The sequence below is a fragment of the Haliotis rufescens genome, unplaced genomic scaffold, assembly GCF_023055435.1.
Source record: "Haliotis rufescens isolate VD_foot unplaced genomic scaffold, xgHalRufe1.0.p SCAF_15, whole genome shotgun sequence".
NCBI lineage: Eukaryota > Metazoa > Mollusca > Gastropoda > Lepetellida > Haliotidae > Haliotis > Haliotis rufescens.
Genome location: NW_025963835.1, coordinates 17,365,230 through 17,384,610, shown reverse-complemented (window position 1 = coordinate 17,384,610; position 19,381 = coordinate 17,365,230). Strand labels below are relative to the sequence as shown.

General features: G+C 39.7%; 1 protein-coding gene across 1 annotated transcript; it reads left to right on the top strand.

Annotated features, from left to right (window-relative positions):
• Positions 1 to 1,882: 1,882 nt before the first annotated feature.
• On the top strand, positions 1,883 to 13,219 carry LOC124138684 (fructose-bisphosphate aldolase). The gene is made up of 8 exons (XM_046505455.2): positions 1,883 to 2,029; positions 5,456 to 5,573; positions 7,169 to 7,435; positions 8,725 to 8,885; positions 10,215 to 10,298; positions 10,742 to 10,916; positions 11,972 to 12,171; positions 12,507 to 13,219. The coding sequence occupies exons 2-8, from the start codon at positions 5,462 to 5,464 to the stop codon at positions 12,597 to 12,599; spliced, it is 1,092 nt and encodes a 363-aa protein (XP_046361411.1). The 5' UTR covers positions 1,883 to 2,029; positions 5,456 to 5,461; the 3' UTR covers positions 12,600 to 13,219.
• Positions 13,220 to 19,381: the final 6,162 nt, after the last annotated feature.

Here is a 19,381-nt window from a genome sequence, read left to right as displayed (position 1 = left end):
AGTCAAAGAGTTAGTTTGGATGTTTATTATTAATAAATACTGTTTTTTTTAATATTTTATTTCACTTTTGTGAAGGGTTTCTTCCTCGAATCCATAAACCAATTCAATGTATAAGCGTAAATAAGCAGTGTTTCCTAAAGGTTTAAAATCAATTTCATTTTTTTCACATTTGTTATTTTTCAAGTTATGAAATACGTTTCTTGTTGATCACATATGTTTTTATATGACAATTTGGTCGAGTAATCGTTTTTTTGTAATCATTTTTACTGTTACTTTGATTATTAAAAAAGAAATACTATTAAAATACATTACTGGGATTAAAGAAATTCCATTAAAAAAGTAACTACAAATTTGGGAATCTGGGTCTGACGATAAACATTTATATACATGTATGTCAATGAACATTCAAGATTGATGTAAATAAGTTATTAGTTCCCACCATTATACAGTGTCAACATGACGGTACAAACAACACAGTTCTTATCTCACCGAGATGACCTGTTGTTGGGTAACCACATGGTGTTTGTCTGTCCTGACCTAAAGTGAAGATCACAGGTTATCTCGGCCGCGGTGAAGGTCGTTTGTGTCAATTCAAAGTACGCCATGACAGAATATACAGGTCGGTCACCCACAGATATTAGGATATTTTTTACATAAATTGTCTTTTAACATATTATCAATTTTGTGTTCATCCAATACCCCTTTCATATGCAGAATAAAGTTAAATATATATAAAGAAATACACTACATACGCAAATTTGCTCGTGTACATACGTTCTAAAATATATATTTATGGGTACAGGTGCACTGACATCTCACGTGTGTATTTGTTAACTTCTAATTATTTCACATTTGTCCATCAAGATGGAAACATCGCCATAGACAGGTTCCTGCATGATATTGTATTAACAGCAATCGTTTTCGGTCTAAGGTCTTGTTGTGTGCATAGGAAGGAGAGGTGTAAGAGTGAGTGAGTGAGTGAGTGAGTGAGTGAGTGAGTTGGGGGTTAACGCAGCTTTGAACAGTATTTCAGTATTATCACGGCGTATCATATTAGAAAGCCCGAAGTGATGCAGGTTATGACGTTTACAACTTTGGTGATACACACGAGCACGGGTATGGTGCTGACAAACCTAAACATAAGGAAGAAACGGGATTCGAACCCACTGTTTGTTTCTATAATTGCAACGTATAATAATAAAGAAATAAAGTAAATAATAATAATAATAATAGTAGTAGTAATAATAATAATAATAATAATAATAATAATAATAATAATAATAATAATTCACAACAAGAGACCAAAACAACCCAACAACAACCAACCAAAGAAGCAAACCAGTAACAATATCAACAACACAGAATCATGTAACAGTTATTGATATCAATATATCTTTATATCTTTATATCAAGAATAAATATTTTTTATCGAAATATTCACCTTCAGCACCACAATATATATCTATCTATCTATCTATCTATCTATATATATGCATAATATAATTCAAATTAAATACGTGTTGATTATGTTTACAGTTATCCTCTTAAGTTTTTTACAGACATTTTACTTTCTCATAATCTTTGCCGATATGTCTATGATCTTTATGAGGGCTTTAGAGGTGAAAATTATTACCTTCGAAAATATCAATTAATTTATCAAAATACAGACACGAACCTTTTTTCCTGAGCATGACATTCTCACAAGGGCAACCGTTTGTATCACATAATATCTTTTTAAGGATACCTTATTTATATTTTTAAAGTATTGTTTAGATAAGAATTATTGAGGGTTCTTCTATTAAAAGTTTATTTTATTGGTGTGTGCAGTAATGTGCACACTTTATCTCAATTTGTAACAAACCACTCTATCCTTTCATGGAAGAGAAACGAGAGACGATTGACCCTTGACCCCTGGCCCTTGAACTATCACGATTACGTGATGTCACAGGCAAGCTGCCTCGTTCTCAGTCCCATTTGTCGTTGTGTGTTGCTGGAGTAAGCCGCTTGCTGCACCGGTGAATCTTATACGGTAAGTACGCAATTTTATCTTTTTCAAATGCAGATAACTAATTATTGGTTCATGTAGAATATTCATAATGAGTTCTATCAACCTATTATGTTGCATTATTTGTGCATTTCGATAATAACCAGTTCTATCACTGCGTCCTTGTAGTAGGACGAACTGACCTTGAACTAGCTCATTTATGAAGTCTAGGTCGTCTTACCTTGAGGTATCCTTACTTTGCAAGGACATTACATGGATTTTAACTACAGACACTCAGAATAGCTCTACAACACCGTTTATACAGACGAGATGTCAATATTAGAGGGGTTATGATACCGCATTCTGCTTTGTGCATTTTGTTAGGGATAAACAGGGCTTGTTGACAAATTTATGGGCCTACCTCCTTGTTTGACAGATCTTATATTAAGTTGGAAACCTATGTTTGGACAGCTCCGTTTACCGTCATCTTGCTATTTTGACTTTCCTGAAGTCTAGAAGTGGCAAGCCTCTCTCATCCCATGTAATTACGTATGTAATGACTTGCAGAATGCATGTTATTACTTTTATAGCTTCACTTGACATTTTGATGGGACTAGTGGCACAGGTCTTTAAATTTGTCGATTGATTGTATTAGCTCTTAAACATGTTAACAACCATGGGTTTTGATAAAACAAATGGAATATAAAGATGGTTAAATGATGTAATTTTAGCCAAGTACGTGACAATGTGAAGCTATTCAATTTCACTTCCTTGAGCATGTTAAGTGAAACATGATTTTAAGGAGTGACAGTTTGGACTGATGCAATAGATTGGGGAATGTTCAAGATCTGATGTAGTTTTAGGAACAAATTGCTTTACCTTTTGCTTTCATTGAAAAATAGCTGTCTGAAAGGAAAAACTGTTCTGTCCAGATCAGCTTAATTTACAGAGTAGTTGTATGAGAGTAAGTACATTTTGCTTCATTACAGCGATAGAAACTAGCAGTTTTAGTCCATTGCTCCAGGTATATTGATAACATACAGCAAAACCCTTGTCCTTATAAAACCTTAAGTTTTGGGCTGTTTGGCAAGGACTAAAGGACTAGCAAGGACTAAAGGACTAGTGCCAATTTCTAATGCTGCATTAGAGATGTATAATACATGTAAAGAGCACATACTTTATTCTCTAACCATGATGACCTAGCTAAGGACATGCTTCTTCTGTCAAGTCCATGTCTTATTTTTTATATTCTTATCATTTGTTCAAAATTATGAATGGCTGTTATTGCCCTAATGTTACATGTTCAGATTTAGGGGGACTCCCCACACTCAGATACTAATTACTATAGCCAGTACAGGTCCAAACCCCAAGGTCCCCATTTACTTTTGGACACTGCAAAACAATCAATGAATATTTGATGACCACGTATATGATATGTTGGGAACTCAAATGGTGACTAGTCCAAAACCTGGGTCAGGTATAATGCATTGTGATTTAGTAAGCATGGTAAGATGAGCTATTAAAAGTCCATTATGTCCCAGTGATTTTGCAACAGAAAAATTCTTTAGGACATTTTCATGATGTTAAGCAAATTTTGGTAGGACAGTCCTTTATCTCATTATCAAAATTGATATTTTTGGGGGGACATTTTGGATGACAAGAAATCAATGCCCTAGAAACTGAACTGATCTGAAAACCCTCTTTCCTGATTAAAAGCTACTGAAAATGATTCTACTGGTATGTGGACGAACCATGGACATATCATGAAGGAAATGCATCTATATTTGTATATCATGTTCTATATTCAGTACTTTGAAAACCACCATATTGCAAAATGGAAGACGTGTAATTACTGACCATGCTGAAAAGTCACCAGATAATATTGATCAGTTAATGAACCATCTGTCACTCACCTTGTCCTTGATCTTTATGTGTCGGGATATTGCTTCTTTGAAGTTTTAGCAATTGACAATGGATAAGCAGTCAATTTATTGACTTTTTATGTTTTGTTTTAAGTTGAATATTAGAAATATAGGGCCAGGGCGATCCATGTAGCTCTGAACTGGGAGGTTAGTTTTATTGGGGGGGGGGGGGGCAGCAGTGACCTTGATAACTGGATGCCCTTGTCAATCTGAAGAACTGTTACCCTTGAAATTGAGAATGAAAGTGGGGGTTCATATCCTTTCCATGATAGCTCTGGCAAGGACAAGGCAACATTTTGAAACGGTCTTGATTTTGGCATGACTGTAGGTCAGAAATAAATTCAAATATGCCTTGAAACATCATTTAAATTTAATAATATGACTTGAAATTTTGTCAACCATGTTATTACTATAATATTCAAACATGTGACTGGTGTATGGGCCGGAATTGTACAAATAGAAGCATTCTGATGATGAAATAAAGTAAGAATGTCTTAATCTATGTCGTGACTAAGCAAGTTTTGGTGTTAAAACAGTATGATGGTGACTGGCAAATTTTTGTGTGGGAAATAGTCCGGTTGGCTACCCAAAACAGTAATATTTGTCTCACTGTGTCCTAGATTCAAATACTATTCAGTATTGCAATGACCACAGTACATGGAATATAAAATCAGAATAGAATCCAAATGCGGTCATGACTGGTACCCATGAGAACACCTCTAGCATCTGAAATTAACTTTGCATGGACACGTGCCATTACTGACCCAGGGATGTTGCATTTATAGGCAGGTCATATTATAGATAGCGATATTTAGGTTCGTAAGGCTTGAAAAGGTCTTGAATTTTAAGATCCTGCTTGAAAAGCCTTGGCTTTTAGTGTCAACCTTGAAACGCTTTGAAAATCACCAAAATAGCTTTAAAAGCCTTGAATTTGTGCAAAATAAAAGCTTGTTAAAACAAAGTATTTACATTCATGACAGACTAAATATGTTTTATTTGTGAGATGTGAAAATTTATATCCTCAGGAAAATTTGTGGTTTTCATATTTTAGGTTTTACGACTAATATATATAGTAAGCTGGATTTAGTAAAAATATTGACAGACTATGGCTAATAACCCAGTCTTGTAGACAGTTGAAAGCCTTGATAAGGCCGTGAATGTTAGTGTTTCATATCTCTATGAAAAGGATATACATATGAACAATGCAACAGCTTCCGAGGACTCAACAGCTTGTTTTATGGCCAACTTTATTGCAGGTGGTTTAGTTTTTGTGAACTAAGACTTGATTATTCAAAGGCTGTTATGATAAAGATGGAATGTTGCATAGTGTAGCTTTAACCAACAAACAGTTATATAAGTGTGATCCTGTTGGTCTGGAACTGTCAAGACCATAAATGTAGGGAATGCACTCATACTCAGTATATCAGTACATAGTATTATCAGTATTAAGATAGTACTTCTATTACAGTTAAAGAAACAAAGTAACAGTATTAAACATGTCAAAGACTGTTTGAAATAAGGAATTTATTGATTTTTTTATGTGTTTCAGAAAGCCATGCCTGCTTTTACCCCAGCCTTGACTAAGGAACAGGAGAATGAGCTCCGTGACATTGCCAATGCTATTGTAGCTCCTGGCAAGGGTATCCTCGCAGCTGATGAGTCAACTGGTGAGCTGAATAGACTAGGCCATGTGTCACAGCAGTTTTAGTGGACTATGCCAGTATTTTAACCTCCTCAGTTTACTATATACATTTTAAGTGTAACTGTTGCATTTCCAGAGTGCATCAAAGAATAATTGCTTGAAAAATAATATTGTATGTAATGTTCAACTGTGTTTGAGATAATGCATGAAAGTCAAGGCGTCCTTGTAGGGCTAGAAATTACTGAAAAGCTTATTAGCCTGGGTAGAGATAAAATGTCCTTGTAATGTTAAAACAATGGGAAAATTGGAAATTTGTACTAGCCCCGGGCTAGTGGGCTAGTGTTAAGTTGTAACCCCACCGTTATACGTTTATAGTCCAGGGGTCCTCAGAATGTTGGATTCAGATACTATAGAGCCTCTAGAGGACAACTGGGGATATTCCAATTGTTTGTGTACTTGTTACCATGGTTACAGTTCGGACAAGTTGCATGTAGTTAGTTGCTGCTACTTCACTGTTGTCCTGTTCTCCTCTGTGCATGTAGCCAAAAAGGATAATTGGGGGAAAACCTTTCATATGTTGTAGACAATGAATACAGCCTCATTTAATTTGTTTTTTATATCGTGATATAGAAAAATGTCTATCAAAACTTGATAAAATCATGAAGAGATCTATTTGCCATTTGTCTCGAGGAAACTTACTGACAATGTGTTTATCCGAGTTTATGTGTACTTTGACTTGATGCTTTGCCCTTGGTGCAGTAAACATGGTCAGTGTGTTCAGTATATGTTACCCCATAAATCTTAAGTTAATGAAGTTGAAGTCGAGAAGTTGACTTGTCATATTGGGTTTTAAATATGGAAAGATCTCCGCTTAAACTTACAAAAGTAACAAGTGTTTGCAAAATTGACTAGTCTTGGACTAGTGGTGGGACGATACACCGATGCATTGGTGGATCCTGATTTTTTACTTTTTGATACAAGTATCGATCACAATCACACACTTAGTAAAAAGTAACGATTCTTACCTTAAATGTTTTCTTTAATAAATGTTACACCAAACACTAATTACAAGTGAAAATGAGTAGTGAAAATGTACATATTTTCATTCATTGCGCCATTCTTGACACTGCCAACAGTAAATTGTTAGTGCGCCAGTCTTTTTGACATCCTTTCTATGAAAAAGATGGCTTACACACCACAGATAAGAGAAGGTGCAATTTTCGTGATATGTATCGAATCGTGATCAAGGTATCCTGATATGTATCAAACGCACAGTTGGAGTATCGTCCCAGCCCTATCTTGGACAGACTAGCATTTTTTCACTCAAATCCTGTGGTTGTTTGTCTATTGTCATAACTTGTATGTTGGATTTACATTCAGCACATGAGTTGACCATGTTTTGTTTGTTTATTGTATGTCAGTCTGTAAATAATTGAGTCTAGATCAGACAATCAGGTGATTGACGTCATAAGCATCAATCTACACAAATACGATTGCATGCATCAAGCAAGTCTGACCACCGGATCCCGTTAGTCGCCTCTTACAAAAAGCATGGGTTGCTGAGGACCAATTCTCCTTGGATTGAGTTGTCTATGATCCATGATGAACATTTATTTTCAGGCACCATGGGCAAGCGTCTCTCTGGCATCAACGTTGAGAACACAGAGGACAACCGCCGCAAATACAGGGAGCTTCTGTTCACCGCCCCAGCAGCTGTTACAGAAAACATCAGTGGTGTGATCCTCTTCCACGAGACTCTCTACCAGAAGGCATCCGATGGGACTCCCTTCGTCAAGATCCTTCAGGATAAGGGCATCATCCCCGGCATCAAGGTTGACAAGGGTGTGGTCCCCCTTGCCGGAACCTTCAATGAATGCACAACACAGGGTAAGTTATGTAGTGATCTTTTGTCTGTCATTTTGGTTGTAGCTGGCAGCTTTTGTAGACTGCAAATGCCGTCCTGTGCTTAAGGTTACCAGACCCATATAAAAAAAATATATCACCGAGCATTTATCAACCTTAAAAATGTGTCATCACTAGTCCTGTTCACTTGTTCTCAGAATGGGGGGAAAGCAAGATTCAGATGAATAATAAAAAGAATCAATGACTGTATGTTTTTGTTGTCAATAAACATATGAGTAATTACATTTAGTCAGTGTAATTGTCAAGGAAGGCTAAAAACAGTCTCTGACAGCGGTAGAAACTAATGTTTTTAGGCCACTAGTCCTTATAATGATAACATACAGCACAACCCTTAAAAATGGCAAATTTCTACTAATCCTTACGATACCTTAACTGTTGGGCAGTTTGGCAAGGACTACAACTTCAGGTCTTATGCCAATTTCTAACGCTGTCTGATAAGTTGCTACATTTGATAAGGATTTGAAAGTGAATATTGCCCAACTGTGCTGCAAATCAAAATAGGAATCACTTGTTTCAAAATAATCAACGAAAGTTACAAGTCAACAAAGAATAGCATCAGCATGATCAGTAGCTGTAATGTTTTGAAGTCTTGGACCAGTGGGTTTGTAAGAATTTCTAAGTTGGCCCTGCTGTATTTTCTTTAGAAATCAGGTTCATCATTCTCACACACGAACACACAACATACGATTTTTCCAAACTTGTTAGAATTCATGCATCAAATTTTTGCTTTGCTCTCGCTTGGGAAATACAAACATTCTGACACATCTGATCATTAAATCAGTGTGACATGTAATATTATCCATGTTTGCTTCTGAATATGAATGTATATCACTGTATATGGTAACTCATCATCCCAAGTTTAGATCATGTGCCCTACTGAATACATAGTAGACATTATGCATGTCACAGATGGCTCAAATGAGACATATTCTATCGCAAGGAATGAATATTAGCCAACCAAATCATATAAGTAAAGAGCTTCTGTTAACAGAACATGTGTAAATACTGTCAGAGAAAATGCATTTGAGTAACGTATCATTTTACAAGTACCACATTATGTGTATCATTTAGCATTAATACGTGAATTACATAAAATTTTGATGGGATACAATACTCACATGAAATAGTGACACCAAATATTCTTACGTACTCTCACTTCTCTGAGTCACTGTTTATCATCAGAGAGGATGTTAGTTGTATTTTTTCATGAATTTGATGAATATGAAGCTTATTTCCATCATGCCTTATTTCAGGTTTGGATGACTTGGGTGCCAGGTGTGCACAGTACAAGAAAGATGGAGCCCAGTTTGCCAAATGGAGATGTGTCCTGAAGATCGGTCCCCACACCCCTTCCTATCAGTCCATGTTGGAGAACGGCAACGTTCTTGCACGCTATGCTAGCATCTGCCAACAGGTAAGCTGTCTGTAACAGTCTAACACTGTAGCCACTTGTCCGAAACCAGAGTCTGGTAAAATTATGGAACTTTAAACCAGAATTGACTCCAGAACCTCATTAATCTTGCGAAACAACAGTGGTTAAAATTAACAGTTTCGCACTGCTAGTCATCGTCGGTGATGGAACACCTTAATAGAAAGAAAGGACCTCCTTTGTGGTCTTGTGGTAAAGCGTCTGCCCAGGGAGGGGACGTCGGGGGTACAATCCCCGTCTGCATCATACCAAAACACGTTAAAATATGGTACCCGAACATTTGTTACATTTGACCATTTTTGAAATGGCATTGTGTGTTCATAGCTTTCGGCCATGGGAGGCGTGCCAATTTACACTTTTTATCCATTGTGCCATACTTGACACTGTCAACTGTAAATCAGTGTGCCAGGTTTGCTCATCTTGACTATGAAAAACATGGCTCACGCATCACAGATTAGAGCTCTTGCAAGTGTCGTGATGCATATTGGATGATGTGCAAGTTACTACGATACGTATCAGATCGCACAGTTACTGTAATGTCCCAGCCTTAATATTTACATTAAAAGCTATTAAAATCATCGTGTTGCCAGTAGGTAATTTTGAGCTAGTAAACTCAAAAGTGATGTTATCAGTTGTGTCCTAAGTCTTTACCAATGCCAGGTTAGAACTGGTCTTCAGCAACCCATGCTTGTCGTAAGAGGCAACTAACCAGTATTGATTATTTACAAACCGCTGTCATATAGCTGTAATTTTGCAGAATACAACAAACAAACAGTCATTACCATGTGGGGACCCAGGGTCACTGGGTGCCGAGTAACCCAAGCGACCTGTGAAGATCCAGTGTAGAATAGATCTTCAGCAACCAATGCTTGCCGTAAAAGGCGACTAACGGGATAGGGTGGTCAGGCTCGCTGACTTGGTTGATGCATGTCATCGTATCCCAATTGCGTGGATCGATGCTCATGATGTCAATCACTGGATTGTCAGGTCCAGACTCGATTATTTACAGACCTCCGTCATATAGCTGGAATATTGCTGTGTACAGCGGTAAACAACAAACAAAGTCACTCCAGCTTGTAAGAGCCGACTGAGATGAGACATCAGGTTCACACAACACGTGACCTTGTTGACTGCATGTCACCCTGTCTCATAGGTTCCGAATAGTTTTGAAATATGGTCATACTCTTTGCTGTCCTCAATGTATTGGAAATGTAGAGTATAGATGAATAGGATAATTTCAAGCCATTGACCAGAGTTAATAAGTCTTTGTGAGGATTATGCTCCTGAGCATGATGAGTATGTCTATCATTTCAGAATGGCCTTGTGCCCATTGTTGAACCAGAAGTATTGCCAGATGGTGAACACGATATCCAGACAGCGCAGAGAGTCACAGAGCAGGTAAGACTTCAGCAGGTCATAGCACGACATTCAGGGTTCAGTCTTGTTTGAATCACAACTTGGTGATGGAGTGAAGAAAATCTGACAAGTACTCTCAATACTTGTTTGTATTTCATGTCAGTTAAATCTGATGGGAAAGCTGCAATTATCTTAATGATTCAAACATGCATGCTATGTCCTTTCAGTCACACAGCAGATAACATTTGTGTGCATTCTATGCCTTTAAGGATTCTCTGCTGTTAACCTAATATCTAAAAAATGAAACATTACTCAAAAATGCCTTGGTATTTTTGAAAAATTTCCAAAATGATTCATACTATTCTTACCCTAGAAATGTTCCATCCAGGAAAGTCTTCATAGAAATGGTGTTAATAAATGGTTATAGATATTAGTATTCATCATCTTGAAGATTGCGCTAACACCACCAGCTTCTGTTCCTGTAGGTGTTGGCATTCACATACAAGGCTCTGGCTGACCACAACGTCTTCCTGGAGGGCACTCTTCTCAAGCCCAACATGGTGACAGCTGGTATGAGCAGTGCTCAGAAGAACAGCAATGAGGAGAACGCCCGTGCCACAGTCCAGGCGCTCTCAAGGACAGTCCCACCTGCAGTTGCAGGTACTGATTGTCCTGCTTTGTATCTTAGATGTGATAATGATGACATAAAACAAAATGGCTTTGCTGTGATTGAGATGCAAAATGAGCAATTGTTGATAACAACACTGATTTATAATTTTCTGTGAGTTCTGTGGGGCACGAATAGGCCATCTTAGCGCCAAGATGATCATAGCTCCATAACTTTAACATAGACTTAGGACAATAGTCGTGCTAAGATCGCTTTGTGGAACTGGATGTTGTCTCTCTTTGGCATGCCAGAAACCTATGGTTGTTGGTTCAAATGCTGGGTTTGAATCCCGCTTCACCCTAGGTTATGAGTGGAATGCTGTTGAGCGCTCCAGATGGATGCCGTATCGGCATATTGTATGGATGAACACTAGTCAAATACGGATGGATTGCAAATTACGACCGTATCAAATACGTTGGCAAACAATACTTATGTGCTCATTAATTGTTACTGTGCCATGTCTATTTATTCCCAAACGTATTCTTCAAAACATTGTTAAACTTCTGTTCACTGTATTGGGCATTGCCTTCCTCTTAAATGGGAATGCATCATTTCTCGTCAGCAGCAAATGGATTTCCTCCCAGTCCTGCAATTTTATTGGCGTATAATAACACTCAAATTCATCACTGGTGTAGGTTACTTTAAACGCTGCATATGAGGGGGCACAGTTGTCTAAATCACCGCAATTTAGTTGTAGTGTTGAGTCTCTTTGCTGTGCATGGATCCTATGATCATAGGTTTGCATTCCAAATTCATTCTGATTTTGAACCTTAGTTTGTCAGCACCCTTGCTTGTGGGTTTCACAAAAGTGGTAAAGATTCAGAACTATACATCAATTCCTCTTTCCTCCGACATTAGGCTGACACACTGATATTACTGAACTACTGTCCCTGTTAAGGGCTGTGGGGTAGCCTAGTGGTTAGAGCGTTTGGAAGACCCAGGTTTCATTCCCCTCAAGGGTGCAATGTGTGAAACCCATTTCTGATTATCTTTTAAAGCATCATTAGACCATACTCACTGTCCCAATTAACCCCACTCCTTTTTACAGGTGTAACATTCTTGTCTGGGGGCCAGTCTGAAGAAGATGCAACACTCAACCTGAACGCCATCAACCAGTACCCTGGCCGCAAGCCCTGGGCTCTCACTTTCTCCTATGGGCGTGCCCTCCAGGCCAGTGTGCTTGCCGCATGGAAGGGCCAGGACGACAATATCAAGGCTGCTCAGGATGAGTTGCTCAAGAGAGCAAAGGTCAGTTCACTAGTTTCCTGTTTCATCAGGGCGGTGGAGTAGCCCAGTGGTTCGCTTGTCACCATCAAGGCCAGGGTTCGATTCCCCACAAGCTCATTTCTGGTGTCCCTCTCTCTAATATTGGTAGAATAATTCAAGTACTAGGGTTGAAACGATGCAGACTGTCATACTGTCATTTCAACATGTTCAACATCAATACAGTATTGTATTGTATTGACATATTGAATTGACATATTGTATTGACATATTGTATTGACATATTTCATATTTCAGCGACATCCCTGTTTTTTCTTCAAATAGAAATCAATAGTTCACTTTCCTCTTTTGTGTTGCAGGCCAACGGATTAGCGGCTCTTGGAAAGTACACAGGGGGTAGTGAGAGTGCTGCTGGCGGAAAGTCTCTCTTTGTTGCCAACCACGCTTACTAACCTGTTGACTTGAAGAACAGTTACAAGTTATCATCACAAGCTAAATATCTGAAATTTTAGGGTCAGCTCTGTGTTTGTAGCTAGCATTGGGATAGTGAATAGACATCCAACTGGTGTTGAAGTGATGTCTGACTTCTTCACAATACTATGCCAACTTACATCTCAACATTTTCAGCTTTATTCACACTGGGTATGCGAAATAAAGCAAATCTGCAATGGGTGAGTTTTAAGGGAGGGAAGTCTTCATTTAAGCCTTTTTTGTTTTGTACAGCTATAAACATATTTGCTCATCCTGGCCATACCATTGGTTATTGTATATATAATAATTTGTTCCATAATGTTTCTGTGATTCCCCTGTATTTGCCAATGGTATACTATTTCTAGTAGTCAGTTGTTCCAGTCCTGTGTCTTTGTTTTGATTTCTTTGAGAAAACTTCATAAATGAGGGATGGAAAAGAAGTACCGGGAAATATGATCTTGAGATCTGTCCTTTTCTGAGAAGAATGACTCATGTATTGCAATGTTATTGCATGGGCGTCTGGTGATTGTTAAGATTTGTGATATCCACTCTGTATTGTCTGGATTGTTCCCAGTGTATCAGATAAACTGTTGAACATAAACTGTGGGCTTTGTTTTGCTTTCTGAGATTTGTTGATTAAGCCAGAGCTACAGATAAGCAGCGTATTTGAGTAAAATACCCCCCTAAAATTTTCAAAACCCAATTACTTTCAAATAACTTGCGTACAGAAACGCATGCATTAAATGAAAAACTCAGATGTATAAAAACAGTTCGCGTAAATACCCAATATTTCAGCATGCGTTCAAAGGAGCTACTTTCTGAAACACAATAACAAGCTTATTTACTTTCGAGCCTATATATGAAGAACAGTTATATACATCTGAAACATTATTTCATTTTTTTTTAAATCTTAAAATATTCACCAATTTTGGGAAAAACCCAATTGAGTGATGAATAGATGAGTGAAAAGGTATTGGTTACCCAATGAAAAATGTAATAACCCAATTAAAATAGAAACCAGAGTAAAACTCAATTGCTTAAAAAGTTAACTGGAGCTCTGTTCAGCATCCCCCTGTGAGTTGGCTGCTTGATGTGTTTATCGAATTTGAGCGCCACTGCCAACGCCGCCCCACTTAGATTTCTCAACCGTGCGCTTGTAAAGATGTTATATTTATACATGACATACGTCCTATGTACCCCTGAGTAATTTATCCGAAATATGGTTGGATGACGGTCACTCATTTTGTATTTGGCATAAAAAGGCTTGTACATGAACTTAAGTATTTATGAATGGAATGAGTTGAAACTCATGATCTCCTAGTCGTGGTCCGTCCTGACATGGGTACAAAGTGTGAAGCCCATTTCTGGTGTCCCCAACCGTGATATTGCTGGAATATTGCTAAAAGCGTGTAAAACCATACTCATTCACTCATTCATATTTTCTGTCAATTTTATTCAGTTCCAATTTGTAGCAAATTGAAGCATTGAGAACAGGTTCATAATTATAGCCCTCAAATGCAACTTGTCTCGGGACTACTATCATTAGAATTTTACTTGTCTTCAGCACAATTTAGTAATCCCTGGCTAGTGCACTAACGTGCGAGCTGGTATGGATGTTGTGTGTGAGAAGACTGATTGTCGTCGTTCCGGACTGCATGGATTGTTTCCCATGCTATCAACATCCTCAATAATCTTCATGATGCAGACAAAACCAACATAAATGGTGTTCCTGGTCCAGACTTGATGTTGCACAGGCCGCTGAGATAGAGCTGCAGTACTGCAGAAAGCAACATAAACTCACTTTTAATGTCTTAATGGCATGAGTTGCCCAGTCGTCTAAGGCGTTGCGTCCAGTGGGCATGCCAGAAACGTATCATTGGGTTTGTCAACACCATACTCTGCTTGTGGGTTTGTCAGCACCATACCCTTGCTCGTGGGTTTCATCAAAGTGGTGAACGTCTGACACCTTTATCACCTCGGGCTTTCCCCCTACATTAAGCTGACACACAGTGATATAACTGGAATACTGTTAAGAGCGGTGTTAAACCCAACTCACAAACTCACACACGTTTTAACTGTAACTATGGTACTCCACATGTTCAATGGGTACAAGAGGGAGTGAATGAAAGTTATTGCCAGTCGGCAATATTCCCGCCATATGACATAGGCCTGTCAATAAGCATGGTCACTTATTCCAGAATCTGATCGTTGATAAGAATCACAAATGAGCCTAGAATGTGAACCTTGTTTTCTCTTCACCATGACATGCTGTAAAATCCCTGTTGGGATTCAGGGTTAGAATTAGTCCACCGCAACCTGTGCAGGGACCCGTTCCACTAAGCGATCTTAGTGCTACGACTGCCGTAAGTCAGTGTTAAAGAATGGGAGTTACGACCGACCTAGCGCTAAGATAGCTTTGTGGAACGGGGCCCTGGTCTTAAGGGTCAACCAAATGGATTGTGTGACTTGTGTCATTGTACACTGTGGTGTTCATCGTTGTTCAGATATCAATCACGGGATTGTCTGGCCCATCCTGACATATTTACAGGCAGCCATCATTGAGCTGGAAAACTGCAAACAAACGAACCTGCTCTAAAACATCAGTGGCTGGCATGGCTTCCTTTCACATTAATTTGACAGGGGGGCGGTCGGGTAGCCTAGTGGTTCAAGCGTTCGCTTGTCACGCCGAAGACCCGGGTTCGATTCCCGACATGGGTACAATGTGTGAAGCCCATTTCTGGTGTCCCCCGCCGTGATATTGCTGGAATATTGCTAAAAGCAGCGTAAAACCATACTCACTCACTCCTTTCTCATTAATTTGACAGGGTGCTGAAATATTGTTCAATGGCCTCTTAACCAAACATGTTTATGTTAGCAAAATATGCCACTCGTTAATGTTCTTAAAGATTGACTAAGAGCTTTGCATGGACAATTTGTGCAAATGCTATTCTTCTTTTTTTCCTAGACGTGACAAAATCTTCTAAAAATCAGTAATAACCATGAGCACAAAGGGTTAATAGTTGTTCTGGTTAATTCAGGTTATGTCTTGGTTCATTAGATCGTGGTTATTCTGGCAAGATTAGAATTTTCATTTGTTGCATTAAACTTACAGATTGTCACTTTAAACAAAAAAGTATGAAAACAACAAAACTTGAAAATAAAACAAAGTTGACTTAATTGATTTCTTCTCCGTCCCGACACAATCGCACCAGACATGAAAAGAAAGCGGTATTTTCACTGTTGACATGGAATCGGAACAAAACATGGGCAACGATCTACACCATCGGGACACGGTGACACCAATCGGCTGTGTCACACGGGCCCACTACCCCGCTTACATTTAGTCATCTCTTACGCATAGCAATGGGATGATCATACACTTGACAATGCGCCAAGGATCCATGCGTTTTGTTGGTAGCTACACCCGATGAGTGTAATATGCAAGTATCTCCACATGCAGAGGCGGTAGTACGGGTGGCCCAGCCTTCTTAGTCTCCACAATGCATCCCACAGGCGTGACGGGATCTTGTGATCATGGGTTTGAATCTCAGATTTACTCTGATAATGAAAGCTTGGTTTGTCAGCACCATACAGGCCCAAAGTGATGGACTAGACCAACCACCCTACACCCCACCCCACCCACTACGCTTAAACGCCGTGATATCACACATATTTTTATCAAATGATCGTTTAACCCTTATCTGCCGAGTTAATTCTACACAAGTTGCGTTCTGTTATTCCAGTGTATGAAAATACAATTTACATGTTTACATTTTGGGTGCACTGTCACGTATGTCATATTATTTTTTTTCACATGCTATGGTACTAATCTGTCAAAGGAAAATATACACTTGGGAGGGGGGAGGGGGGAGGGGGAGGAGAACGATACGCCTTTCACTTTTTCCCATTGGTAACTTTCTCCCAGACTCCTTACAGTTCCCTCTGGGTACCACTGAGTGCTGGCTGTGTGAGAGGCATTTTCCCACGTCTCATCTAGGAAAACAGGATCACACCCTTCTTCACAGTTTCTGCTTGATGGTTCGAAGAAAACAATTTCGGAGACGAAGGACGTCAGATCGTTCACTTAACACTGCCCTATTATCTCCACTTCTTTTGTATCTGTATTCAAATGTTTGCAAAAGTTGCCACAGCTTGTATTTTGAAACAATTAAATCATGTTAAGTTTCAAAGTTTTTCTTCAAGAGTCTTAGTGACATGTACTTATTTTGTGAATGCAGTTTAACAATTGCACGTCTGACTTTCTTGATTTTCTGGAAAAGCGTCTAATTTATCACCCCTAAGTGGTCGGACCCCCACCTGCTTCGTTGGAATCCTGTCGACGGACAACATTTATTAGCTTGTAAGGAGACATACCAAGAGCTTTTGAAGCTCGTTTCTAGTATTTATTAAAGGCCTTACATGTAAATGGTTTTCCTTTTTCTGCTTCACATTGAAAGAAATCATACACCTTAAAAACCAACTGTTTCACATCAGCTGAGTAGCGCATCGTGTCAACACCGACCCATACTAAATAGCACGTGCAGTACATGTTTGCGCTGTTCCTCCTACCGTTGTGCCCCCCCCCCCCCCCCCACCGTTGTTCTCTTCCCCCCCCCCCCCCCCCCCCCCCCCCCTCTCACACACACACACACACTCCGTTAAAGATGTCAACTTGTACACATAACAACATGATAGTTTCTTAAACAACCTTTCCAGTGATGGGAATAAAAATAACAAACAACAAATATTGTTGGGTACGGGGTTTTCATTGCCGTGTACCGTCCTGACAATTAATAGACTATTCCCAATTTTGAGTTATTTTGCAATTCATCGTGCTCATTGGAGCCAGTCGGACTGTTTTTATATTGATGCCACTTGCGAAAGTACTGTGATTTACACAAATTTACCTGTTTACTTTCTTTTTTTCATCTGGCAAGGTGAATACATAGTGGTTGAGATACAATCTCGCTTCGATCATGGTACATTGAACAAATCCAGAAATCTATGGGCTGTGACCCCGTGCTGAAAAACATAAGAATTATGCGTCCAATACAGAAAGACACGCTCTATTTCTATATCAGATAACCACTTATCACCCACTCAAGGCATTTTATTTTCAAGCTCAGATCATCCAGTATAACCTGCCACAGATAGAATGAGAGGTGAATGGTACGCACTGCAAAACGATCACGCAACGTCGCGATGAGCTAGCTTTTTTCACACAAGGCATGCTCACATCACGCTACCCTCGCGTGACAAGGCCGGTTACTCGTGCTGGCTTGAAGCCAGAGTGTCTGCATTCTCCATCGAACTGCGGAGTAACAGAGGGCATATTCACTGCTGTCTGGTTCTACCACTTAAAAAGTTAGTATTTCTTGAGATAACTTGGGTCAGAGTTCCCCGGATCTCTGTAAATATTGGTGCACTGTATTTTGTCCTCTGATTTAAATCTATCTATTTATTCCCTTCTCATAGGTCTTGCTTGATATTCGGGGAAAGGACACCAATATATTATGTTTGTGTCCCGTTGGATTCTAGTTCAGATAGGTCCTCATACCTTATCTTTGTGTCCAGGGCAGCTATGTTGTCAGTGTCTTATGTTTGTGCCCCCAAGGGATTCTGGGGCGTATAGGTCCCAAGTGTCTTATGTTTGTGTCCCCAAGGGATTCTGGGGCGTATAGGTCCCCAGTGTCTTATGTTTGTGTCCCCAAGGGATTCTGGGGCGTATAGGTCCCCAGTGTCTTATGTTTGTGTTGCCAAGGGATTCTGGGGCGTATAGGTCCCCAGTGTCTTATGTTTGTGTCCCCAAGGGATTCTGGGGTAGATAGGTCCCCAGTGTCTTATGTTTGTGTCCCCAAGGGATTCTGGGGCGTATAGGTCCCCAAGTGTCTTATGTTTGTGTCCCCAAGGGATTCTGGGACAGAAAGGTCCCCAGAGTCTTATGTTTGTGTCCCCAAGGGATTCTGGGGCGTATAGGTCCCCAGTGTCTTATGTTTGTGTTGCCAAGGGATTCTGGGGCGTATAGGTCCCCAGTGTCTTATGTTTGTGTCCCCAAGGGATTCTGGGGTAGATAGGTCCCCAGTGTCTTATGTTTGTGTTGCCAAAGGATTCTGGAGCGTATATGTCCCCAGTGTCTTATGTTTGTGTTGCCAAGGAATTCTGGGGCGTATAGGTCCCCAGTGTCTTATGTTTGTGTTGCCAAGGGATTCTGGGGCGTATATGTCCCCAGTGTCTTATGTTTGTGTTGCCAAGGGATTCTGGGGCGTATATGTCCCCAGTGTCTTATGTTTGTGTCCCCAAGGGATTCTGGGGTAGATAGGTCCCCAGTGTCTTATGTTGGTGTCCCCAAGGGATTCTGGGGCGTATAGGTCCCCAGAGTCTTATGTTTGTGTCCCCAAGGGATTCTGGGGCGTATAGGTCCCCAGTGTCTTATGTTTGTGTTGCCAAGGGATTCTGGGGCGTATAGGTCCCCAGTGTCTTATGTTTGTGTCCCCAAGGGATTCTGGGGTAGATAGGTCCCCAGTGTCTTATGTTTGTGTTGCCAAGGGATTCTGGGGCGTATATGTCCCCAGTATCTTATGTTTGTGTTGCCAAGGGATTCTGGGGCGCATATGTCCCCAGTGTCTTATGTTTGTGTTACCAAGGGATTCTGGGGCGTATATGTCCCCAGTGTCTTTTGTTTGTGTTGCCAAGGGATTCTGGGGCGTATATGTCCCCAGTATCTTATGTTTGTGTCCCCAAGGGATTCTGGGGTAGATAGGTC

What these genes read in the sequence shown, in the direction of transcription:
- LOC124138684 (XM_046505455.2), top strand. Translation starts at nt 5,462, where the DNA reads ATGCCTGCTTTTACCCCAGCCTTGACTAAGGAACAGGAGAATGAGCTC. An exon ending in ATGCTAGCATCTGCCAACAG is followed by an intron (nt 8,886 to 10,214) that starts GTAAGCTGTCTG and finishes CTATCATTTCAG; the next exon opens with AATGGCCTTGTGCCCATTGT. An exon ending in CGCAGAGAGTCACAGAGCAG is followed by an intron (nt 10,299 to 10,741) that starts GTAAGACTTCAG and finishes CTGTTCCTGTAG; the next exon opens with GTGTTGGCATTCACATACAA.